Here is a 25,747-nt window from a genome sequence, read left to right on the forward strand (position 1 = left end):
GAATAACAGATTTTGTATTAGCATTAATTTTCTGAAAAGTCTGTAACTCAAACCTCTGTCATTATTTCCTGACTTCAATCCTCAATGATTTGCCAGAAAACCAATTAGTTTTTTTTGAGCAGACGACAAAAAATGAGTCAAAAATATAGACATTCTGTGAAAATCTGTACAGTTGAGAGATACAAAAGTTCCTACTTCAGCAGGTTGCAAAAATGTACATCAGGTCATACTGCAAACATAACTTTTGCAATTCTCTGCATCTTACAAGGGGAAAATACAATTAATAAAAATACGATTGCTGCAATGTAGTTTCTATTTTAAATGCATAAAAGCAATAACTTACAAGACATTGTTTGCCTTTGTTTTAGGCAGCTCCTTCTGCATAACGGATCCAAATTAATGCTAAACAATCACTTACTAACATGCCTTTGGTTTTGTAAAACATTAGTAAAGCATCTACAAGTGAGTGAAAAATTAATTCCGAAAAGGCACCCGGTGGTAGTCTTTACAACATTTGGTAAAATTCTCATCACTTTGCATGTCATGTTCATTCTGGAGCTGTGCTGACAGCTCCAACTAAGTTATCATACGCATCATTTATAATTTAGAATGTGACATTAAAATGCAATGACCACCATTTCTTAAGTTTTGTAAGGTAACTTTAATATCCCGCTCTGGCTGGAAAAATATGCTGGAGTCACAGTACAGCAGTTCTGCTTCCGCAGAGTAAACACTGCTTAATGCGCACGCGCACAACTTTAGCCCTAACCCGCTTGAGCGTCGTCCGGGCTGTTGTTGCTTTGAGTGGGAGGGGTGTAAAGCCAGGGCTTGAAAGTAAAATTTAGCATTTTGTTTTGTAATTATTCATTTTTGAAGTGTATTGAAGGTCAAGACGTTGATGCACAGTGTTGGAGTAAATTATCACGTGATAATGCAGTCCATCATTTATAATGAAAAGCGGTCTTCTTTTGTAGTTCATTTATTGGATATGTGCAATAAAGTCATGATATTTACCAATTTAAGTAATAGTGGATGTGTAAATTACGTTTCGTAGGATTAGATTGTCTATTTTCTTATGTCTGTGCTTGAAAATCTGTGTGTAAACATTCCAGTATTTATCTATGATACCATGTGCACATGAGCATGGGCACCACACACAAACGTAGATGTGTGAGTTACTTACTTTTCTCAAACCAAGCAGAGGGAAGGAGGGGGGACAGAACCTTTCTAAACCAAATGCCCAAATGTGTCGTGACGCACATTCATGTTCCTCCTTACAGTAGACTCTCGTACTGCGAAGTAAAGTTTTTTTTTTTTTTTAAACTGTCCTGCCCAACCTGTAGCTGTAAGTGGGAGGGCGCTCCCCCCTCCCCCATGGTTCCGGCTTCCAGTTACAGTTTAACAGGGCACAAAGAAGAGCGCACACTTTCTTAATTAAAATAAATACACAATACATGCATAAATAAAAACTGCACCCTTTAAGAGCCTGGCCTTTACGGCGCCCTAGGCAGTCGCCTAGTTCGCCTATTCTTAAGGGCAGCCGTGACAGTCCCACTATCTAGACATAACAGTCCCACTCTTACTTCTGTTGGAACAGCAAAGTGAAGAACTGTACCATCAGCATTTTCATAGCCTTTTCTACTTAGTTACGGACATTTGACTACTGGGAAAGTCTGACTGGGTAAAAGTCCATTTTCTCCAAATTATTATAAAACATTTTAAGAATAATTTTACAGTCTTCAAAATCTGCAGTTTAAATAATTATAACAAATAAGATGGGATACAAAAACATTGGTTAAGAATTGATACAAGGTATATGACAATTATTTAATGTTTAGAGAAATTTTAGACAGTTTATAGGGAAATTGTAATACAAATAGGAACTGCAATATGAAGTGAGGGAAAACATGCTTATGGTAAATTTAGAGAGAAAATCAGGTAAGAGAATTAGATAGCAGTAAAGAACGTAAGGAGGTATAACAAATGAAAAGGTACTTGTTCATATTTAGGGATGTAGTCTATCCTGGTTTTCAACAAGAACAGAGCTAGATATTAGCTAGTTTCTACTTTCTTTCATTGTCTGCCATCATTTTTCCTTTTCTCAAGTGTATTTTTAGTTTCTATCAAAATAAGCAAATCTCTAAGGCTTTTCTCGTGTGTTTTAGCATGGTTTATTCAATTTGTTTTACCCCTTACAGGCATTAAATATTAAGAAAAATATTGTGAAAATCCTTGGAAACAATGTACTTCATTCTACTGGCCACAAGGGTCATGTATTTGTAGACTTGGTTGGCAATGACAAAATGTAGGCATCAGGTTATCCCAAATATATAAAACAACCAATGTAGCCAGTTCTTTATATGAGAAAACAATTGCAATTGTCCATCTGAGATATGCTGACAGGTGCTTTAATGAATGGCAAACCCATGGTGTTTCAGTGGTGGTCACTAGGTGTTTGAATGAATGGCAAACACCTCTGTTTCAATAACTGGTGGTCGCTAGACATTACTACATGCATGACTGTACACACACATTTCTAGTGTCTGTACTGCATCTGTTTGAAAATAAAGGACATAAGGGAATGAATACATCAGCAGCACCTCTTACTCAGTGATACAGTTTATCACCCTTCACTAAAGGAAATCTGTACATTAATTTCTGCTATTTTCTCAAAGCTTACTGTAGTGCAGAAACTAATATGGGAATGAGCATGCGCTACAGGTTCGCAGAGGACAACGTAACCAAATATTTGGCTATGTTCATTTATGTGCATGCCGAACTAAGTTTCACATTTTTAAGTTCCAAAACACATTATTAAACCTGATGGCAGTTAATCCTATAATTAAATAATAGACTATATTTTTCTTTCCGGCTCTCTCTTTTCATTACTGGATTACACACATGAACAATACTGGCAGCTAAAACATCCTTTTTCTGTTACATATTCCCCTGTACTTAAATCTGCTGCAAAAGTGAAACAGATCAACTAATAAAAATGCACAGAACAGCAAGTTCTTGTAATATCAAAATAGTAAAATTGTTCCTGCAGCCATGCGGTGTGTATTATATAGTTGATGGGTGACGGGGCAAAGAAACGGCAGTTAAGTAGAGGCTGTTCCTAATGTTCTACAGCAGTATTTACACAAACATTGACTAGTGTGGACAATCTAAAGTTTCTTTAAGTTCAAAGTATATAAAAAAAGCATAAAGGTGAGGCATAGACTGAAATACTTCATGTTCAAGCTCGGTATCCATCCTCAGCATTCGCTGAAGGAAGTTGCTCTAGAGCAGTCTTCAACAGCAGCGTCACTCAGAACACTCCTTTCATATGAATTATTCCCTAACCTGGCAGAAGTAAAAGGCAGTAGCCATTATAAATGTGCCTATTATGAATAAACAAAGAGAATTGATGGTTATAGTCAAGCTTTACAGTCTGACATACATCTGAACAGGATGTCTTAAAGTCTTCTCATAACTGTGAAGATATACATTTCGGGGGATGGAGTGGAACAAAGGAAAGCATTTTATTATGGTTTATGCTCATTTAGTTCATTAGAATCTATACAATAATTACAACCCTGAAAAGTTGAACGCTGTTAAATTGTAACACTGCAGATAAAACATGAATCAGATCCTTTACTCTGTGTTTATGTATGCCCACATATGCAAATACAAATGAGCACTGAGTACACAAACACATAGCATGTGCAATACAAAGAATACCTACATAAACCTTTTTACTGACGGAACAAAAATCGGACATTACCACCTGGCAAGGCTACCCTGTACAGCACACAAGTGGATGTAGTCGCACTGATTGTAGCTTTTTAAAGTGCATAAATTAGCCTACAAACTTCAATTTCTAAGCAACCAAATGCATTACCTCTCAGATTACTTCTTTTCTCGCTCACTCAGTCTCTCTCTCTCTCACTCTCCTATTTAATTTGGGTTGTTTGTGGCAGCTGAATACATGCTGTTCGATTGCAATTTACACTGAATCACTACAATCAATTCCTATTGCTAAGGGAGGCAATCTAGCTTTAAAGGGACCATCAAGGTTTTATTAGGCAGAAAGAATATGATTGCTTATGCCACGCTGCCTCCATGGTAGCATCTGTGCTTTATTATGACTGTCAAGGATACAGAAGGGGAGAATGAGAAAGAGCAAAAAGAAAAGAAAAGATCTTACTGTTCCATTCTATTCTTTTGAGACCATGAAGAAAGAAAAAAAAAATGTGCCACATAATTACAAGTGGCTGGAAACTTACGTCTGAAGTCTCTGAAATAAATTGTCTGTCGGTTGGGATTCAGCAGCTGAATTACTGAATCATCATTATTTTTGACTCTGCAACTGATTGTAGCAACTTCTCCCTCTACAACCATCACATCATCTGTCACCAAATTCTGTTCTTCAACTGAAACAAAAGAAAAAGTGAGTGAGAAGGAAGTGCTGTGTACTTTTAATCTGCTACTCTTTTTAGAAAAATGCAACAGTTTCTTTTCAAATAATATAATTATTTCCCCTAGTTAAGAATGAAAGCTTCCAGAGGTTTTTAAAGTATCCTTCACTCCAGATATATAATTGCAGAGACAAGGTACAGCTTCATTAAAATAGCAATTATCACAGTTTAAATGACTGAACTCCAACACACACACACACACACACACACACACACACACACACACACAAAATGACATGTTTTAAGACCTACTCTTCAGCACCTGTGGGTATTTCTACAGGTTGCTTAAGGATATTTTGAATAAGCTCTGAAAAAAATACATGTGTATGCAATGCTCATCAATAATCGCAGATAAACAAGGTGTAGTCATCTACAAATTGATCAACAACTGGAAAAGACCAAAGGCACAAAGTTTAAATTCTGTTGATGAAAGATATCCACAATTGATGACTACCTATTCACTCTCCATAACAAAAAAAAAAAAAAAAAAAATCCCTCATAGCCACAAATTATGCAGTTTATCTGGTTCTGTTTTCTGGACGATGTTTACGCTATAGGTGCATCTGCAAATAAAAAATGTAGGTAAACTTATAAACTGACCCACTTGTAAACAAGTGCGGGATATATACATAAATATATATCTTAACGGGTCTATATTGATACTCGAACATTTAAAAGTTGAGTGTCATATGGTTGACACCATATGATCAAAATTTTAAAAGTTTGAACATCCAAAAGAAAAAATAAACTACACAAAAACTACCTGAACATTTTAAGCAGGAGGGGAAAGCCCCCCTGCACCCCCCACACCCCTGATCTTTACATATACCAACTCTGAGATCGCACTACAGTGCAAAAAAGGGAAATCTTCCCATTCCGTGCTGTACGGAGATCTCCGTTAAAACGTTCAAACTTTCAAAAGTTCGATCATATGGTGTCAACCATATGACACTCAAACTTTTGAAAGTTCTCCATCCAATTTAGACCTCATCTTAACAGAAGGCATGTGTGAGTACACCATAAAATTCATTTCAATTAAAGTCGGAGGTAGGCAAACCGAGACACTTGTGCTCAACAGCAACAATTAAGCATGCTTTACTTGATATTCCATGGAGGGTCCACAGAGGGGAGTATCCTGATCAGTCATACCATGTCTTTATTTAATTCTTGCCAACCTGAACAGACTTGACAGCTAATGATGTGCGATCCAAGGTTCAGCCCTTCTTCATTCTGTCTCCCTAATACTTGATCATCCTGTAAGAGAAGTTATAATTTTTCACACTGTGCTCAAAAACAGTGTCTCCTCTTGTCTAATAATTTTACTTTTTTTTTTCCCCCATAGATTCATAGTGGAATACTAGGCTAACTGCCCTGAAGGGACATTTTAAGCCTAGCTAATAACCAGAGGTTAGACTCAAACCCTGTACATTGTGCTCACGAGGCAAACAACTTAACCATTGTGTAAACCAACAAAGTAGCACTGAGTAAAGAGCCTTCCACCGATAATCAAATCCAATAATCCAAAAACAGAGGAGGCTCAACACGACCAATTAAAATAATAAAAATCTTTAATACTGCAACAAGTAAGCACTTTCACGTTTCAAGAACGCTTCATCAGACTTAAATAACTGCCATAAAATCAACCCATTTAAATACTATTCAAAAAACACATCCACCAGTCAGGAATGTGACTTAATTAATATAATACTAAATCAGCATTCATTAAAGAAAAACATTTATAAATATATTACATCTCTATAAAATTATTACAACACCATTGTGCCAAAACCACCCAAAAGAATGGCCCATTCCCATACTCGGAGCCAAACCCAGGCCATCTGGGTGAAAACCAGGAATCCTAATCACTAAACCATATGGGAAATCCCATGGAAAGCACCATGCACATTCTTCCTTGCATGCTTTTCCCTCTAAATTTGTTGCTAGAATTTCTCATAACCTTCATTAATATGGTTGTCTACTGCCACTTTTTCCAGGTAAAACTTGGTATGCAAGCTATTTGGACCAGCAGTTCAATATGTGTTTGGGAAGTCAAGTCATTTCATAAAAGTCACTTCAAACATTTTGTTCTGTAGTAGTGGATTCAATTAAAGACCACTTTTGTTGAAAAACCTACAAAGCATAAAAAAAGAAGTTACGTCTTACCATAACATTCCATCTGTGTTATCGTCTTTCATTCATTACTGATGGGTTCGGTTTCGAGCCCTTGGAACAGAGTTGGCCTTTTTACCAAGCTCGTGCCAGCCAAAAAAACTCTTGAGCTAAGTCTCTACCCAGAATGCCCTTCTCCCTGTTACCTCAGATTGAGTTTGCTATAGAAAGAGAAGTAAAGCAGAGGCCACTTCTGCGCAAATACCCTAGGACACCACTTCAACTCAAAGCATCCCCCAGAAGCCTTTGGAGGGGTAAGGAGGGTGAAAAGTGATGAATGAAAGAAAATAAACACAGAACGCTATGCTAAGACATAACTTCATTATCTGATGTTGTTAATCTTCTTTCAATTCATCAGTGATTGGACAGAATCCCAAGCTACCTTGAGGTCCATGGGCAGCCCTTATGGAAGAACATTCCTGAGTACCACTGAGCCGATGGCAACTCTCCCTCTAGAGGCAAAGTCCAATTTGTAATGATTGATAAAGGTATGAGGCTTAGCCCAAGAAGCTGCTGCGCAGATGTCATCCATGGAAGCCCAGGAATGGACAGCTACAGATGTTGCCATAGATCTAGTGAAGTGAGCTTAAACTTTTGGCATAGGTTCATTACTGAGGGAATAGATGAAATGTATGTAGTCCCTTAGCCATTTTGATAATGTAACCTTAGAAACCACCTCTCCCATTCTAGGCCCAGAAAAGGAGATCAAAAGCTGTTCAGATTTATGGATAGGTTTGGTCCTGTCTTGTTGTGTAGGAGAAGGGTTTGACTTCTCCCAATGTACAGTTATTCCCAACAATTTTGCTAGAGACAGTATAATGCAGTGCTGTTACCAGAAGATGCTTGGTGGGGGCGGTGAGGAGCCAGGCGTCCAGATATGGAAACACCCGGAATCCATGCAGTTTCAAGTGAGCTGTTACCAATGCCATGCATTTCATGAACACTCTGGGGGCTGTAGAGAGACCAAACAGCACAGCACAAAATTTATAATGATTGTCCGCTAGCTGAAAGCGAAGCAGACTCCTGGAGCTTTTGTACATCTTGATATGGTAATACACATCCCGAAGATCTATCAAGAACATCCATTCGCCTTCTCTTAAAAAGGGAAGAATGGATTGAACCGTGACCATCCGGAATTTAGTTTGGGTGATATACTTGTTTAAACTGCTGAGATCCAAAATGGGTCTCCACTCCCCTGTCTTTTTTGGCACCAAAAAGAACCTCGAGTAAAATCTGGATCCGCGCTGGTCTGGTGGGACTGGCTGGATGAACTCTTTTTATGACAGCTTCATAATCTCTGAAGCTGCTTCTTCCCTCTGACTGGGTGGAATGTCAGGAAGTTATTTTGGAAGGTTTGGCTGACAAGAAAGGGGAATGGTGTAACCTATGGTGATGATACTCTGCACCCAATGATCAGTGATTATGAATTGCCAGGCAGCTTGGTGCAGAAACGACCCCCGACTGCTTTCAGAGGTAAGCAATCGGGCTGCTCCTCAGGAGTGCTGGTAAGGCTGTCCAGAGAAGGAATCCCTGGTGCCTAGGTTAAGAGGACCACCTCTGCCTCTGTAGGGGCATCTTCCGGAAGTGTTATCCCCTCTGCCCCTGGGGGTAACACCACCACATGTGGCACGGAAAGGACCCCAAGATTTTTTGTGCCACATTTTCCCACTTCTCTGATTCCTGGAGAAAGCACATCGAGTACTGGAAAACCATAGGTCTATGGCAGACAGGGTCTTTCCATCTTGCTCACATTTGGCTAGCGTGTCCTTCACTTTGGAGCCAAAAAGGGACGAAGCTTCGATGGGAGCATTCAGAAAGGAAGACTTAAAGGGGTCCGTGAGGTCACAAATGCGCATCCAGGCATGACGTCTCATGACAATGCCTGAAACCGGTGCTCTAGCCGCCCCTTCGGTCGAATGTGAAAGCAACCTCACAAACAAGTTGGATATCAATTCAAGGGTTGCAAGCTGTAAGGCCTCTTTGTCCCTGACCTCGTCAGACAACTGTCCTGCGAGCGTCCCAGAAAGTTCAGAGATAAAGTCCCTCTGGAGCCTAGTAAAATGTGCAAAATAGTTCAGGAACCACATAGCAAAGGTCCCTGATGCAAAAACATGCTTCACAAGTCTGTCCACCGCCTGGGACTCCCTGTTGGGTGGATGGACAGCGGAACTTTCCTAAAGTCCTTTTTTGTGGCCGCCACCACCACCATAGCATCGACTGGTAACACTTTGGACCAATGCAAGTTCTCCTCGGGAGGGTAAAGAATTTTGTCGGGCCTCCGAAGGATCACCTCAATGGAATCAGGGTTCTTTTCCAAGCGCACTGTATGACGAGCTCATCGGCAAGCGGGGTCACCCAAGAGGTAGAAGGCCGGGCATGGAAAGCCTGCAGGAACACGGACTCCTCAGATGAAGGGTCGGTGGGCTTACAGTCACCTTTCTGCTTTAGCATTTCCAGGATGTCTCCGAAGGTGACATCATCAGGAGGTGACCACTGGTACCCTTCAGCATCGTAATCAGTGTCTTCAGTTGAGAACTCCTCAGGTGAGTCCATGTGCTTCCTCTTGCATGTCCTCTTTTGAGGGGACTCCTCAGTGGGGGTCCCTGAAGAGGACTCAGAAGAGCAGGTACCCTGGAAAGGGGTGTCCTAAGGCTTCTCTGCCCGGTGTCCCGGGAGGTGGTCTGTGACAGCTGTAGCTTGGGGGGTGGCAAAAACTGGGTTTCCAACATCAAAGGAGTGCTGCCAGAAGCAAGAGCCCTCTCCATCGCATGGAAGGCAGACCTGGGGAGTCCAGAACCGAGAGAGAAGCTCAGAACCAGGGTCACACACTGTTCCGACGAACCTGCCCCCACGGGTGGAACCTTAAGCAGGATTGGTGTGGATGCGGCTTTCTGCACCAAGGATGGAACAGAGGAGAAAGAGCTTTGTGCCACGAGCCAAAGCACCCATCCTCCAATCCCCAGATTGAGGAAGGACCGGTTCTGCAGGAACCAAAGACCAGAGGGGCAAAACTCAGAGCCAGAGTGAGAGACGCTGTAGGCGCAGAGGTGATGGGTTCCAAGAAAGATGTCTGAGCAGACGGATTTGGAACTGAGATGGTCTATGGAGGAGTGTAAGACAGAGTCAGAGATAAGCCAACCCAAGTCCTACAGGTGGATGGATCTTTGAAAGTGTGGGTATCACCCTGGCTAACAACAGCTGGTCCACAAAATGCACCATGTCGTGTTCCGACAGGCTCCTGGTGGATCTAGTGGACACTCCAGATGGAGAGTCAGGACGTCCAATGAAGGGGCTATACACTTTGCCCAGAAACAGATCTATGGAAGGGGAGTATCAGCTCCATGGTACAAGTCTGCCGGCGCCAACATCTCAAGTTTTGAGACTGGGAGTAAAGGGGTCAAATCCAGTGAAGTTGGTACAACGCTTGGTGCCTAAGTGGCACTCTGAGCTGAAATGGTCAGTTCCAAAATGGTAACTACCATAGTCGAAGGTGTGCCCTGAGCCGAAGTGGCCAAAGGTGCCGAAGTTGAAATAGGCATAGTAAGGTCTATATTCAGTGCCGGAGGCAGGACCAGTGCCGAAACTGGCACAGGTATCTAAGGTTTTGAGATGCTCGGAGCCAAGGAAGATGGAACCATAGAGGCAGATTTATGCTCCAAAGACAACTGTGGGACCTTTGATTTCACAGGCTTGCCCTGATCACCCGATGGTGAGGAGGGAACCGAGTGGGACCTCTTTTTGTCTTTTGTATTAAAGGAATACCACAAAGGTAAGGGAGGAAAAGCCATACCAACAATGGTACCTGAAAGTTTACCAACAGTAATAACAGGTAGAGTAGAGAAGAAACAAACAAGGTCAGACAGCAGAAAACACACTAGAAATACTATTCACTCAATAAAATATGAAGATATCCAACATTTTTCACACAAATCTCAAATAAAGTTCCACTTAGCTGAGAGCTCGGCTTTACAGCTACACGGCAAACAAGATCTGGGGTAACAGGGAGAAGGTCATTCTGGGTAGAGACTTAGCTCGAGAGGTTTTTTGGCTTCCCCGAGCTTGGTAAAAAGGCTGACTCGGTTCCGAGCCCTCTGAACAGAACCCATCAATGATGAATGGAAAGAAGATTAACATCAGATTAGTGTTTTGCAAAATGGGGAGGGTGGGCTAATTTGTCAAACACTTCCACCTTTAAATACACCAACTTAATGGTTACACAACAGTGCAGAAACAACCTAAAAGAAAAAGAAGTCACTGCTGCACTCTGCTGTAACCAAAGTAAATGTAAAATTAAAAAAAATACCTGAAGGCACACATGCAAACATCATCCATCTGTTCCTGTGCTAATCAGCACATCAGGCAATAAGTGCCCTCCAGCATTAGTTTCCATAGCATAGATTAGCAAAATAAACAAAAATACAATCAAAGTTAAGCACAATAAACTACATAAAACAGCTGCCCATGTAAAATTAATGAAAGTAGCTGAAAACCCACACTATTTCCCTACAACTAGATCTCAACATTTTTGCAATGACTAAGATTCACTCACTCGGTGGAAGCTAATATTCATGTTGTTTGTGGATCTAATTAATACTTGCGGGCACAACTCCATTCTATTGTAGCCAGTGTGTGTATAGAACCAAACTCATTATTAGAGGAAACAGTGGCCTCCGAAGGTGGAAAAAGCCATTTCAGATGCAGTTAAGATCTGTTCAGCAATAATCAAAATCATATATATTGGTTCACCTAAGATGTACACAGTAACCCCTTAATGACTCTAGAATATGAAAGTCACATGACCCCTTAACACTCTTCTAATTTAGCTGTGTTTTTGTTCTAGTATTGGGTTTCCAAATATGAATGCCAATGGAAGTTAAAATATTGTGCATTTAAAATTTTACATTATTCAATACCGTGTTTTACATGATATCAGGCTAAACACACAAGGATTGTATGCATTTCTTCAAGTGCAAATAGTTATTTCAAATGTGTCTGTATCGCAATTCTTTACTAAGGAAATGAGTCAGTTTGCATTTGTATAGTGCAGTGCGTGTGGTGTGTGTGCATATATATATATATATATATATATATATATATATATATATATATGGATCTACTTTCAACGAACAAAAGTACGATCCAACGAATTTCACTCACCCGATCTTCATCCACCAAACTCCATTTAAATGAAGCAATGACCTGCTGATTCCTTTCACAGGGAAAGGAACCACTTGACAACCATGCATACAAAACACTAAGGAAAGCAACTCAGCCCGCCAAAGTGGGGGGCTTCACCGCCTCTACTTAAATATACCAACTCCAAGATCACACAACATGGGGAGAGGGCACAGTTCACCATGGTGGTCAACTGGCTTCTTTCCCTGTGAAAGGAATTCGGCAGTTCGTTGCTTCATTTAAATGGAGTTTCGGTGGATGAAGATCAGATGAGTGAAATTCAGTGGATTGTACTTTCGCTCATTGAAAGTAGATATATATATATATATATATATATATATACACACACACACACACACATATACACATATATGTATACATATAGGTGGAAAAAAAGTTGTCTGATATGTAGAGAAATCTCAAAGACTTTTCACTGTGACAGATTCTGATCATCTATTTTTTATGAGAATGATTTGCCTTGCATCAATCACAAAGATACTGTAGAAGCAGAAGCAGGGGAAACTCAGTCAAATGCAGAAATGAACCTAATAAACATATGGTAGCAGAAATACTATTATTAATCCCAACTGGCTGCAATGGGGCTGGACCCCCATTCAGGATTAGCTTCTCTGCCTTGTGCCCAGAGTGTGGCAGACTCATTGAAGTTACAAAGGTATTAAGCTCCAATCCCATTTCCATCTTGCTAGTACCCATACTTTGAAATTGCTAACCCATTTCAAGAAAGGATAGACCAGTGATACCAGGAGTGAATTTATGAACCACCACCTAGTTGTCCATCTCCACTTTAAATGTAGACAGTTTGCCACACTTCACCTTGCAGAGGAAGTTGGTTTCATAGAAGGGGTAGGCACTGTATAAAAATACTATACCTCCAATTCGTTTTATTTGTTAGAATACATTTATGTTAAGTGAATAAGTAATCAAACTTTATGTACACACAATAAGGCCTACTATGTTTGCTGGAATCAGATAAAGACTTAACCTACGGTCCTTTTGCCTTTAACCACCCCCAAAATCAGATAGCTCCATTTTTATGGAAAACCAAAAAATAGTCTGTGTGTGTTTTAATTAACAGAGTTAATCAACATCTTCTAAACTGAAGCAAGCAGCAGCCAGCGAAAGGTAAGGAGGAAAGAAAAAGAAGCAAAGTAATGGGTTCTAAAATCTGCTGCTGCTTCTTATGCAAAGCAATGTTATTGTTTTCCATGAGTTTATTCTCTCTCTTGATTGCATGTCATACCAGATTCAAGTAACAATGAGAGGAGTGGTGGACTTTACACAGCACATTGCACATGATATTTCATTCTAACAGAGGAATAAAGACATAACTACCCAACTGACCTGGTATCAAAACACTAATCCATAGTGAGGAGAATGACAAAGAGAAATGAAGAGAAAAATGCAAAGGAACCCTTTCAGTAGCACTGGCTGTTACGTGAGGAGATAAAAGATGAGTTTTTATCTCAGATGCACAACAGATGGTTGCCTCAGGTGGACAATGGAAGATAACAGCTGAACTGTAGACAGTTCACATGGCACCATTTTCCAAGATGCATAATCAAGCTTTTTTGACTGCTTGCTGTGAGGGGTGGAATCTATCTAAACTGAACTGACTGAGGAACATTCCTAGCTCTACGGACTTATTACATAAGAATGACGAAAACTGAAGACTGCTTCAAGGGTCCTCCTGACTATATGCAGTTTTAGCAGACTGCAAACATTAAGACTGACTTCTTAAAACAACAAACCCCAAAGTATCATATATAATTACAGGTAAAATGTCTACCAAGCAAAAGCCAGTTTCACTCAAAAAGGTTGTGATTAAAACATATATTCATAGGAGGTTACTAGGTTAAAGGCCTAGAGCCCTTCAGGCCATATTTATCCCGAGCTGCCCCAAATGTCAGCAGTTAGGTGAGTTAAGTTCACAGAGGTAAGATCGTTGAAGCGAGTGACCCTCCTGCAGTTTGATTTACAAATGTGTAGGATTTCCAGCAGGGCCACATCAGAGACTGCCCTGAAAGCCAAGCACAGGTCACCCTGTAACAACCTGTAGGAGACGGAATACAGTGACAGGGCTTTCAGTCTTTCTGCGCAAGACATGTTTTGTGTACCCTGTAACTTTGTGATTAGAAACCTCTGTGGTCTCTCCAATTATTGCAGGTGTCTGGTGAGGTACATGCAAAAGGGAGCACTTGACTGAATTACTGGTCTGATAAGGGCAGAGTATATCAGAATTATAACATCCGTAAACCTAGATGTTATGCCTTTACTTATAAGATGTGCCACGTAGGATTTTGTTACTACTGTGGCTACGTGGTGATCAAAGTTAAAACTGCTATCAATTGAGTAGCCAGATCACGTACCACTGGGCATACAGTTAGGGAGATGTTGTCTATAATGTAATTAAGCAGGAATGTCAGCTTTCCCAAAGGGAATAATAATGAATTTAATCAGTTGCTTTGGCACCAATCATTTGCCTGTGTTAACCTGTCTGCAGAATATCATCATCATTGGGGGACTCCGTGATTACTCCCAATTTGCAACTGTAAGCGGACATGGTAAACCACAGGGCATCCAAGTTTGCCTTGACTTCTGAGAAATAAATTTAGAACAGTAAGGGGCCCAGCACAGAACCTTGTGGTACACCATTGATGACTGGCCTTTCGCTAGAGCTGAAATCACTTACTTTGACAGGATGTGTCCTGTTCTTCAGCCAGGTGACTACCCATATGGTAATGTAGGAGTTAATTCACAACTGGAAGAGTTTCTCTACAATACCTGAGTGGGGGATTGTGTCAAATGCCTGGGCTAGGTCAAGATAGGTGGTATGCACTGCCTTTCCCTCGTCCAGGGCCTTGGTGACTTTATCGAATAAGTCAGCCATGCTTAAAAGGAATGATCTGGCATTAATGAATCTGAACTGGGTTGGGTCCAAAGTTTGGTGATGGACTATGTCCTTGTTAAGGCCCACAATGATTCTTTCCATGGCCTTGCATAGGAGTTTAGTCAAGTTTATGGGCCTATAATTTCCCAGGGTCTAATGATGGTCCCCCCCTTTGTGTAGAGTGATTACTGTTGCTGTCCTCCATTCTGTTGGAACATAGACAGTTCTCAGGCTGTGATTAAACAGGGATCCAAGTGGGTCTGCTAGGTCATGTTTTAAGTTGTTTAAAAGGCAACCTGGCATGTTGTCTGGTCCCACTGATACTGTATGTCTGGCCTTTGAGAGCGCAGAGATAATCTGCTCTCTTGAAATGACAGACTGAGGAATTGTGGCAGGTATACTTTAGGGGATGGGTGAAGGTTTTGCCAAATCTGTCTGCTAGAAGGTTGGCTATTACCTCTGGTTAGGTATGGGTGGTGCCTTTCACAAACAGTTCAGGGCAAAGCTGGGTGCTTCCTCATAGATTCTGAATGTAGTTAAAGAACGCCTTGTGATTATCCTTAACTAGGGAGGTTATTTTTGCCTCATAATTAGCTTTGGAGGACTTGACAAGATCTCCAATTTGTTTTGGGCAAGAGAGGGATTTCTTCCTCTGTTGGGACAGTTCCCATTTTTTTTCTTTCTCTTACTGTATATAGCCTGTTCATAATAGAGGTCCACCAGAGTGGCTTGTTTTTTCATCAAGACCTGGTTCAGCCAAGTCTATGCAACTGCTTAAGTGGTTATACAGGGCAGTGGTATACATCTCTCCACAGCAGTCCATGTTATCTGCATTCATGGGGGGCTTTGAAACTTCTTGTACCTTCAGTTAGTAGGAGGTAATTTGCCTTAGAAAAATTCTTAAGCATTTTTGAGCTTGATGGGGTATATGGTCTTACAACTGCATTGAATGAGACTGATTTATGGTCCGATCTTACCACGGAGGACATCACATGGGGGGGAGTGCACTGCACTTCCATGTTAGTGAGTACTATATCCAGGACATTTGAGCCTCTTGTGGGTGTGCTGACTAGCTGTTCCAGAGCATTTGCACTGAAGGTCGAATAGCCTCTGAGACAGCATGTTTGTGGTTCTGTGCGTTTCCCAGTCAATGTTAGGATAATTAAAATCACCCATGAGTAAGGTGTTGGGCTATATGGCAAGTGACTCCAGTAAATCCAGGTATGCAGTAAGCTTTTCCTGTTTCATGGTGGGTGACCTATAGCTAGCTATGATGTGGCAAGCAGGCTTGTGAAAGATGACACAATCAGTCCTGCCCATATTAGTAACTAATGAATATGTCAAAAGCATCATATACAAGAATAAAACTTTAATGATACTGAGTTACTTGCAGACAATTGTACATCAAGGGACACAAATGTTTCAGCCCAAGTACACAACTCAATGAATTTAGGTCACATCTACAGTTTCTGTCTTATTTATTCACAATTATACATCATAAGGTGTTATGGTATGAAAGCTGAATAAATACCTCTAGAAATGAAAAAAAATACTTGTTAAATTCAAAATGGAATGTGCGTAACCTGCAAGCCCCAAAATTCTTTTAATGCACAGAAACATTGCAGATCATGGGAAGCTCATGATCCAGAAATTCAGTTTATTCTTCAGTGCAACCACAATCATCAAGAAGGCCGAAAACGGAGTGTGATACACTTCTACATATCATGAAGAGAAAGTCAAAAAGGTATTACATTATATTACTGAAGAACATAAAGACAAACCAGCACCACTTTAGTTAGGCTAGAAATTACTGTAAACCTAGAAATAAGTTTATTCACAAAGGCACATCATTCTCCAGGAACTGTAAATGCCCATGTTGTTGAACTGAATGAGGCAAATCCAGAATATGGTCAGCTGTTTGGCTCACCATAAAGGCCTATGATAGAAGACATGGTGAAAAAAAGAGCATACTAATAAGAGAAACAGATGACCTTATCAAAAGTAGTGGATGTATAATGAGCAAGTGAAACCAAAACTTATTGAACTTAAAGATAGATCTAGATGATTACAGTCTATTTTCATCACCCTCTAGGACTTAAACTCAGGATCAAGTAAGCCCAGTACCAAAAAAAAAAAAAAAATCTGCCAACTTTCCATGTTGACTTGCACTCATTAGCTTCTCTTCATTTCTCATTCCATATTTCTGGAGGTCTGAACTGGGCTAAATATTAGCCTATAACTAAAAGCTTCAAATAAGTGGGTAGTGACTCAGGTTACTGGTCACCATTAGCCATGATCACATTTACTGAAATGTGAAAGCTTCCACACTGACTCATCCCAATCATAATCCACTGCCAGAACCAAAAGATCTTTCTACACAACCCCTGACAAGTTGCTATACCCCCATGACACTGACTGAGAAGAAATATGATCTGAGGATGACTTAGAACTCTCATCAACACCAGAATTAATACAACTCTTTATAAAGCACCTTCATGGTCTCTGCAAGGTCATTTCACAAAGGCGATGTCCCACCACATCACAGATGTGTTACAACAGACCATCATGATAGGTGGGAGGAAAAGGACACTGCTTAAAAGATTAATGCAGAATCAAGTATCTAAAACTTCCACAGGTGCAAACATGGTTACTCCACCACAGTCCAGATATTGCTGCACTCTCTAAAACATGGCTAATGCCAGATATTAAGCAGTTAGAGATGGCCCCATGGGAATATAACACATTGCAATTTGAATTAACTCAAAGATGTAGGTGAAGTTGCATTTAATCACCAAGACAACTTTAGTCTATGTGGCTGTTTTGTAAGTACCCTTTATGATATTCCTGTAGAATGCTTTTCACCACTCCTAGACTGAAGTCCTGCTAAACAAATGGATGCAGGCTCTTTCTATGCTTCTCATAATGTGACAAAAGACACCAAAAAACATATTTGTCATGATCCGACAGAAAGTATCTATAAAAATTATGCTCTTGTGCAAATTTAATCTAGGCTTACACCAAAGTTATGGTATGGGCACAGTCTCGAACACAACCATCCAGTCTAATCCACTGGCCTACAGAAGTGACCAGGCTTCTAGCAGACAATCCCTTTCAGGCATAGATGGTAGACAAAGAAAAGGAACACCAGACTGAATTTCTTTGAAAATTGAGATCATGCAGTTAAGGGACATATTTGATACCTTAGAAAACAGAGAACGGATGAACAATAAATCTATGGCATTCTTAAAAAGCATGAAAGGCAACAATATAAACATTTTAAATCCTATGGCTTTCAAAAGTATTAAACCAAAGCAATGACTGCATACAAAAGAAGAGCTTACACATCAAGAATGAAAATGTCCACAAAAATCAAAATTCTCTCCAATGTCTAACATTGTAAAACAAATTCCTTACCTAAATAAAGAACCAACCCTGAGAAATGGTTGATCAAATTACATTATCAGAGTGGGTTCTAACACCATTGGGTTTAAAGATGTATTTTCAGTGAAGTCATTGGGGGGAAGAGCTTCCTGACCACTGATCAAACATAGAAAATAGACTTATTCTTTCTCTTGTAAAACTCAAATTTCTACCAAAGAAACCAAAAACTTCAGCACACTGTATGATCTCATATTCAAAACAACTTTATCCCAATTTTTTAAAGCATGGATTGGAATTACATTTCTAAAGAGATTCCTAAAGAGAGACAAACTCGTACTATGAGTACATTTTGTGTGCATCATATCAACATGGATTTTGCAGGTCATATGTCCAGAAATGATATTGCTAACCTAAGAAACAATATTTTCAATATTTTTTGGGGGGGGAGCAGCTGAAAATATTTCTTAAATTTATTAAATGTTTGGGTGGAAGCATTTTTGACAGATGTGTCCATTTTTAAGTGATAGATATCCAATGGGGGTAGCACTAAGAGCGAATACACCCCTGGACTCACAGGCCACATGCTACAGATAACTATGTATAATTTACTTTTGTGTTTTTGTATCCCTTATGCTTCATTCTTTCCAGGTAAGCTGGAGCTAAAACCAATGTTTGCACTGAAAAATACTTCCTTTCCATTCAGAAAAACTACAAGAAACAAGAAAATGCTCATATCTTCTACAACCTCTGAACTTAATTTGACCATTTTAATCCAACAGTGGTGGTGTGAGATCATCATCTTCAATGCTAAGGTATAAATACTGGCCTTAGTAACCTTTATTTGTTAAACAATGCTATGCAGTGTAACAGAAGAGTATGAAATTCTACTGGAGTTATGGTTTTGATTTTATTAGCAGGAATAGGACATGACTCGCAGATAATTTATACAGCTAACCTAATGTTAGTGCATTATCTCACAGTTAGCAAAAAATCATTTTATGTTTATGCTTTAGAATACTAAAATGCATGAATTTTATGATGTATAAATTATTTATCACTTAACTTGGAAAAAAAATTTAATAAACTGATATATGCATGGATACAATGGAAAAAAACAGAATTCCCAGCTGCGCAACAAACTAAAATTAATGCATTAGTAGTGCATGCCCATCACTGCAGAAAGTATTGGGAAGTTTCTATAGGAACATCCCATGAGGAATAACTACTTGCTGCTAGTGACCTACAGCACACACCACTCACTGGAGCACTTTATTTCAGAAGCTCACCCCAGAAAAAGTAAATGTTGCCAAGGTCTTTAAAGCTAGGATATGACAGCCCAAGTCACCTCCTGCTGCTGTTGCATTACAATATAGCAAACCTGCTGGAAAGACAAGTTCAGTGAAAACTTCACCTCCCCTGTCCCATCAGTAAACCAGGACATCACCAACATCTGCCCCCTCCCCTCATCACCAGGGAGTAGGTCATTAATGCCATCTCAAAGGCAAAAAATACAACCTCCATGGGACCAGACAACATGCCTGGCTGTGTCGTACATGAACTCAGGCAAGAGATCTCAGCACCACTAGGGACCCTATTAAACCAAGGTCTGTGCAGTGGCTTTGTCCCAGCAGAATGGAGGATAGCCACTGTTATCCCTCTACACAAAGGTGGAGCATACACCAACCCAGGCAATTGCAGGCCCATCAGCCTAACTAGCCTGACCTGCAAGGCCATGGAATGCATTATAATGGACTTTATAAACAAGGACTTTGGCAACCTCCCCAACACTTGATCCCACACAGTTTAGTTTTGTCAAACTGAGATCATGCCTGTTAAACTTGGTCACCAAAGCCATGAATGAGGGGAAGACAGTGCACAACACCTACCTTTACCCAGCCAAAGCCTTTGACATTACTCCCCACTCAGGCTTAAGAGCGAAACTCTCCCAGCTAGGTATCAACCTGTATGTTACCAGATGGGTAGCCAACTGGCTCACTGACAGAACCCACTCAATCAAAATAGGGGAAGCCACCTTAAATAGTACACCTGGAACTAGTGGTGTACCCCAAGGATCAGTCTTGGGGCCTCAACTGTTTGGGACATACTTTTCTGAGGTGAAGGCCAAAAACAGTGGTATGTAACTGACCAAGTTTGCAGATGGCTGCAAGTTGGGAACTGTCAAATTCCACTAGTGATGTGAAAATCCTCCAAGAGGGCCTTACACAAACTAATGACTGATGCCACAAGCATGGCTTCAAACTGAATGCCAAGAAATGTATCGTTATCCCCCTTGGGGAAAATGGTGTTCCCACTAATCACCACATTAATAATGTAATAAGCACGTAATCAGTCGTGAAGGGCACCCAGGTTGATAGCAACCAGACTTCTGACCACCACATTGCCTCCGTTGTACAGAAGGCTTTCTATATGGCCCACCTCATAAGTAAGGGTATTTCATCCAGGAACAAGGAGGTTATAACATCCCTGTAACTCCTCCCTTATCAGACCCATTATCAAGTACTATGCCCCCTTGCCAAGCACATGCAGAAACTGGAGAGACCACAGAGGTTCCTGACCAGGAAAATCCAAGATCTCAAACACCTATCCTGTACAGACAGGCTAAAAGCCCTTGTCCCTCTACTCAGTCTTGTACAGATTGCTCAGAGGTGACCTGTATCTGGCATACAAGGCCATCTCAGACTCGGTCTTAATGGAGTTGTACGTATCTGTAAATCAATCTCCACTCGTGCAACCCATGCGCAAGGCCTCAACCTGGTCTGTGACATTAATAGAACTTGTTGGATGGGACAGATTCATGTCCCAACGACTCCACCATCTGTGGAATAGACTCCCTCTACATGTCAAGTAGAATACCTCACTAGCCTTCTAAGAGGAACCTGGACGACTGGATGGGAAACAGAAAATACACCCCTGGGATCTCACCTGTGTCCCTGATGGACATTGAAAACAGGTGCTGAGTTTGTGGAAACATGGGTGAAATTCTTGTCTAGGTTCTTGTCTAGGATTATAAGGGACACTGGGCCAATAGCCTAGTATTGCCCTATGAACAAAGTCAAGATTTTCAGTCTCTCAGACTTTTATGGCAAGTAAAATACATCATGCTTATAAAAGAAGGCAACTATAAGCCCTACACACCTCAGTTAAGAGGTTCTCTAGGAGCCCGATCCTTAAACTACAGTAGTAGACTTAAAACTAAAGTTATCGTCTGGAAATTTAACTTATTTGCTGTCCTGAATGAAGACATATTAAAACAGGAAGATCATTCCACATTTTGATAATACAATGAGAAAAGTTAGATTTAAGATCAGTTTAGGATAATTCTAATATGATTACCATAGCACATACAATCATAATGGTGCAGACTGAACAAAGACTGAAATAGGTACTGCATACCTAGTTACCAACAGAAATGTAAACTGGCAGGAATTCACTCATATATAGCTTACTCTGTTTTACAAGAGTAAAATACTCCAGACACCTTTAATTTGTTTGCTGAATGCCTCCACATTGTACTCTGGCTTATTCACTATACAGAAATACACAGAAATGGTACACTGTTTACAATACACAAGGAATGTCAAGTTAGGTGAAACTTCGCTGCTTTAATAAAAAAAAAATTCTTAACTTGGTGCTTTCATCCAAAATAAGGACTTCCAAGTTAACATTAATGTCAGTTTAAACATATCACACCTCCTCATGAATAATTAATGAATTGCCTAAAATATTATCCATATCACAAAATTATCAAAGTCAATGAAAATCTATACAAATGTCTTTTGTAATTGACTAAAATTGCTAAAGAAATTATTCGCTCTGTGAAAAATTCATACATTAAAACCCATATCCAAAACAATATTAAAAATACTGCAAAATTCTGACCTCTGCTAAGACAAGCTGACTGAATACTAATTTTGTGATACTAACTATTAAAAACATGTTTAAGAAAATGCAACCTTAATCAACAGAAGTGCTTTTCCTTACAGTGTGTTAGCTTTCATTTTCAATGTTTTGAATGACTCACACTGTCATTAATACCCAAAGAGTCATGGCATTCAATCTCAACTGCCAACTCATCTCTTCGAGTTCAAGCAACACATACAAATGCACCCCCCGGTGTCGACCCTAACTGTCCTAGCAATCACAAAAAAGACAAATGTCTTAAAACCAACACTTTGCACCCAATGTCGGTTCAAAGCATTTGGTCTTCTTTTTGGTATTTTATAGGTGCTCTCTAATCCCATCATTTAATTTTCTCTTGGTCTTACCAACATAAAATGCTTCACATACTGTATAGGCTGCAAGGTAAACCAAAACCAGAAATGGTCTAGGAAAAGGTTATGATCAAGGTAACTATTCTTGGATGTAATAATTGCTAGAGTTTTTCTACTACTGGAAAACTTAGAATACAGTTACAAATGGCAAAAATTATGACTGGTTGAGAGAGTCTACAATCAAATGGCTCATTCTTGCTTTGTTGAGATTCAATACACTGAATAAATATTTAAATCACTTAGCATGGAAGCAAAACAATGTAACAAAAAAGACTGAACAAAACTCAAATATTGATTCTGCAGGAGGCTGTACTATTCTGAACTACCCAAATTGTGTTTTTCACTCCCCACAATTAATCTCATAATATAATTTCAAGGTCAAAGTAGAAGCAAAGCAAAAATCCATTTAGAAATAAACTTCCCTTCTTTCTTTATTGTGAAATGCAAAACAGAGTCAGCACTGAACATAAAAATGGTAAATGCATAAAAGGGCAAGATGATATTGTCAAAACATACTCAATAGTTCAAATCTCCTAGTGTTATTCTACCACTGAAATCTAGGGCACACCACAGGTTTTATTTTTCAACAACAAAAACTGGTTTAATCCTAACAGAAATGGCTCTCACTCCCTTGCAGTTAGTTTCCAACCTATGTTACACCACCAGCAAACAGAGTGATAATGCAATAGCACGGGATGATGTCAAACTTGGAGAACCAGATGGACAGCTAACTGCATTCTAGGGATCTTTAACATGGGTACAATATACCAGAAATATGCAAAGGAATCTCAGAGACAAGGCATATAAAAAGTAAAAAGGCTTCAATTTTCCACAAACAACAAATACAAGCGCTTTTGCACCAGGTTCTTCATCAGACATATTTCTTACACCTTATGAACTCACTTTAAAAACAAAACTAATTAGCACTTTTACCAATCCATTTAAAAACATTATTACTTATGCAAATCCTTAGTCTTTAAAACCGGACTTAAAGAGACCTTGTCACTAAGACCAGGTCTCCTATTTGCACATAACTTGACCTCTCTCCTCTGCATAGATTCTTAAATCACCTCCTCGAGGCCCCATATAAACCATTTCTATGACCTTAAACAAAAAACTGTGCTTTAGACCTGTTTCTTGGAACATGCTTTGCTAGGGCATTAGTATAATCACATTTTATAACTGTATACATATGTTCACGCATTCTCTCATACAGCCTTCTACTTGTTTTTCCTATGTAAAAATGTTCACATTCAGTGGCTAAATAAACAATATTAGCACCTATTGTTTGCATGCACTTTAAAAGTATATCTGCTTTTAGACATCAGATGCTCAAATAGATCTGAAGTATCTATAAGGGTACAGTATTTACAGCCACCACAGGGATATCTCCCTATTTCTTCCTTTCTTAAAGTTGGTCTTATCTTAGAATCTGTACAACAACAATGTCTTTTAAGTGACTTCATATTTTTATACCTAAATAACAGTGCGTTCCCTACTACATCTTTAATCTGGTCATTCGTTGTCAAAATGTGTCAATTATATTCAATAACATTCCGCACTATTTTAAAATCATTAGTGTAGGGTAAAACAAGTGGTAGGCACATCCTGCTTCTCTCTATTACCCAATGAATTGTTCTTATGGGCTGAGCTTGAATAGTATGGTTTAACCGCAGTGGATCTCATACCTTTCATCTCTAACCATGCCCTCTCATCTTTTTTATATCCTGTCTCCATAAAATCAAAAGATATAAAATAGGGGTGCATCCCTGTGGTGGCTGTAAATACTTCCCCCTTATAGATATTTCAAATCTATTTGAGCATCTGATATCTAAAAGCGGATATACTTTTAAAGTGCATGCAAACTGTAGAAGTACTAATATTGTTTATTTAGCTACCTGCACTGAATCTGAAAATTTTTACATAGGAAAAACAAATAGAAAGTTGTATGAAATAATATGTGAACATATGTATGCAGTTAAAAATATGATTATACTAATGCCCTTGCAAAACATGTTCAAGAAACAGGTCTAAAGCACAGTTTTTTGTTTAAGGTCATAGAAATGGTTTATATGGGGCATCAAGGAGGCGATTTAAGAAGCTATACAGAGGAGAGAGAGTTGCATTGGATTTTCAAGTTATGTGCAAATAGGAGATCCGGTCTTAATGACAAGGTCTCCAAGACCCATTTTAAAACCTAAGGATTTGCATAAGTAATAATGTTTTTAAATGGATTGGTCAAAGTGCTAATTAGTTTTGTTTTTCAAGGGAGTGCAAAAGGTGCAAGAAATATGTCTGATGAAGAACTTGGTTCGAAAGCACTTAACATTTGTTGTTTGTAGAAAATTAAAGACGTTTTACTTTTATATGCTTTGCCTCAGATTCCTTTGCATATTTTGGATTTTTGGACTTTGTGCTTGCTTTTAATGAATCCAGTTCACCTGGAGGAGTGACTGTCATTTGATATTGTTTCTTCTTTCTGTTTTCTCTCTCCACGGGAGACATGGCAATGGGTTTAACAGCTGATTTTGCATCCAGTTCTGCAAATAGAGTGAATATTGTTGATAAAGATCGACCAAGAACGTTTTTGTGCATGGAGGAGAATCCATTGCTAAAATATAATCAGAAGTTATATGCAACATCTGAAAGCTCTATACCTGAAGGTAAGGCACCTCCTACTGATGAACTGAAAGGGCTAGAAAATGATTTATATAAGCTCAAGCGGTTGCAATGGCAAAGACTGCATATGGAGTTTTGCCTCTTTCATCGGGTATTAACAAGAGGTTTAGGAGCAACATGAATGCCTACCTATGAGGAGAGCTACAATGAATTGTTACTGAAATGGCAAGAACTCAATTTAGAACATAGTTTTTAACTATGTTTGGCTGCTTAGACTTTTTTACTCCACAGAAAAGCAAATATCTTCAGCTATAGAAGCCAAGCAACATTGGCTTGTAAGGAACTTTGATTTAGAAGCTAGTCTTGAGGCTCTTGATAAAATCCTTGATGTCACAGGGTATGAAAATAAGACAAGCAACAGAAGCTTAAAAAGTTAAGCCATGACATGTCCAATTTTGAGCAAGGACATTCATTTGTTTGGCCTCGATATATTGAACGTGAAACCAAAAATCCTAGAAATGTGAATGTTTCTTTAAATCAGCAGCCACTTCCTGCAGACAATAATACTGAACATAGCGTGGAAACCTTAACAGCCAATAACTCCACAGTTTCACTGATTCAAGAGCCTATTGTAGCAGACGTTCAAGTGGGAGGGACTTCCGCTTCTGTGCAAGTAGGACACAGATGTTTGGAAAGAGACACCTTCGCCTCAGCAGAATTTTTACAACCTGAAGCTACCGCTC

At 39.5% G+C, this 25,747-nt stretch overlaps 1 protein-coding gene across 5 annotated transcripts in view; it reads right to left on the reverse strand.

The window, feature by feature from the left end:
* Positions 1 to 25,747, reverse strand: part of CADM1 (cell adhesion molecule 1) — a 1,905,513-nt gene that overhangs the window by 660,488 nt on the left and 1,219,278 nt on the right. For all 5 annotated transcript variants that reach the window (XM_044081147.1, XM_044081146.1, XM_044081145.1 and 2 more), the window contains one exon: positions 4,269 to 4,415. In XM_044081147.1, the coding sequence (XP_043937082.1) occupies positions 4,269 to 4,415 (147 nt within the window). The remainder of the gene's footprint in view (positions 1 to 4,268; positions 4,416 to 25,747) is intronic.

This window comes from Protopterus annectens, chromosome 8.part0 (genome assembly GCF_019279795.1).
Source record: "Protopterus annectens isolate FY-2018-M chromosome 8.part0, PAN1.0, whole genome shotgun sequence".
Lineage (NCBI taxonomy): Eukaryota > Metazoa > Chordata > Ceratodontiformes > Protopteridae > Protopterus > Protopterus annectens.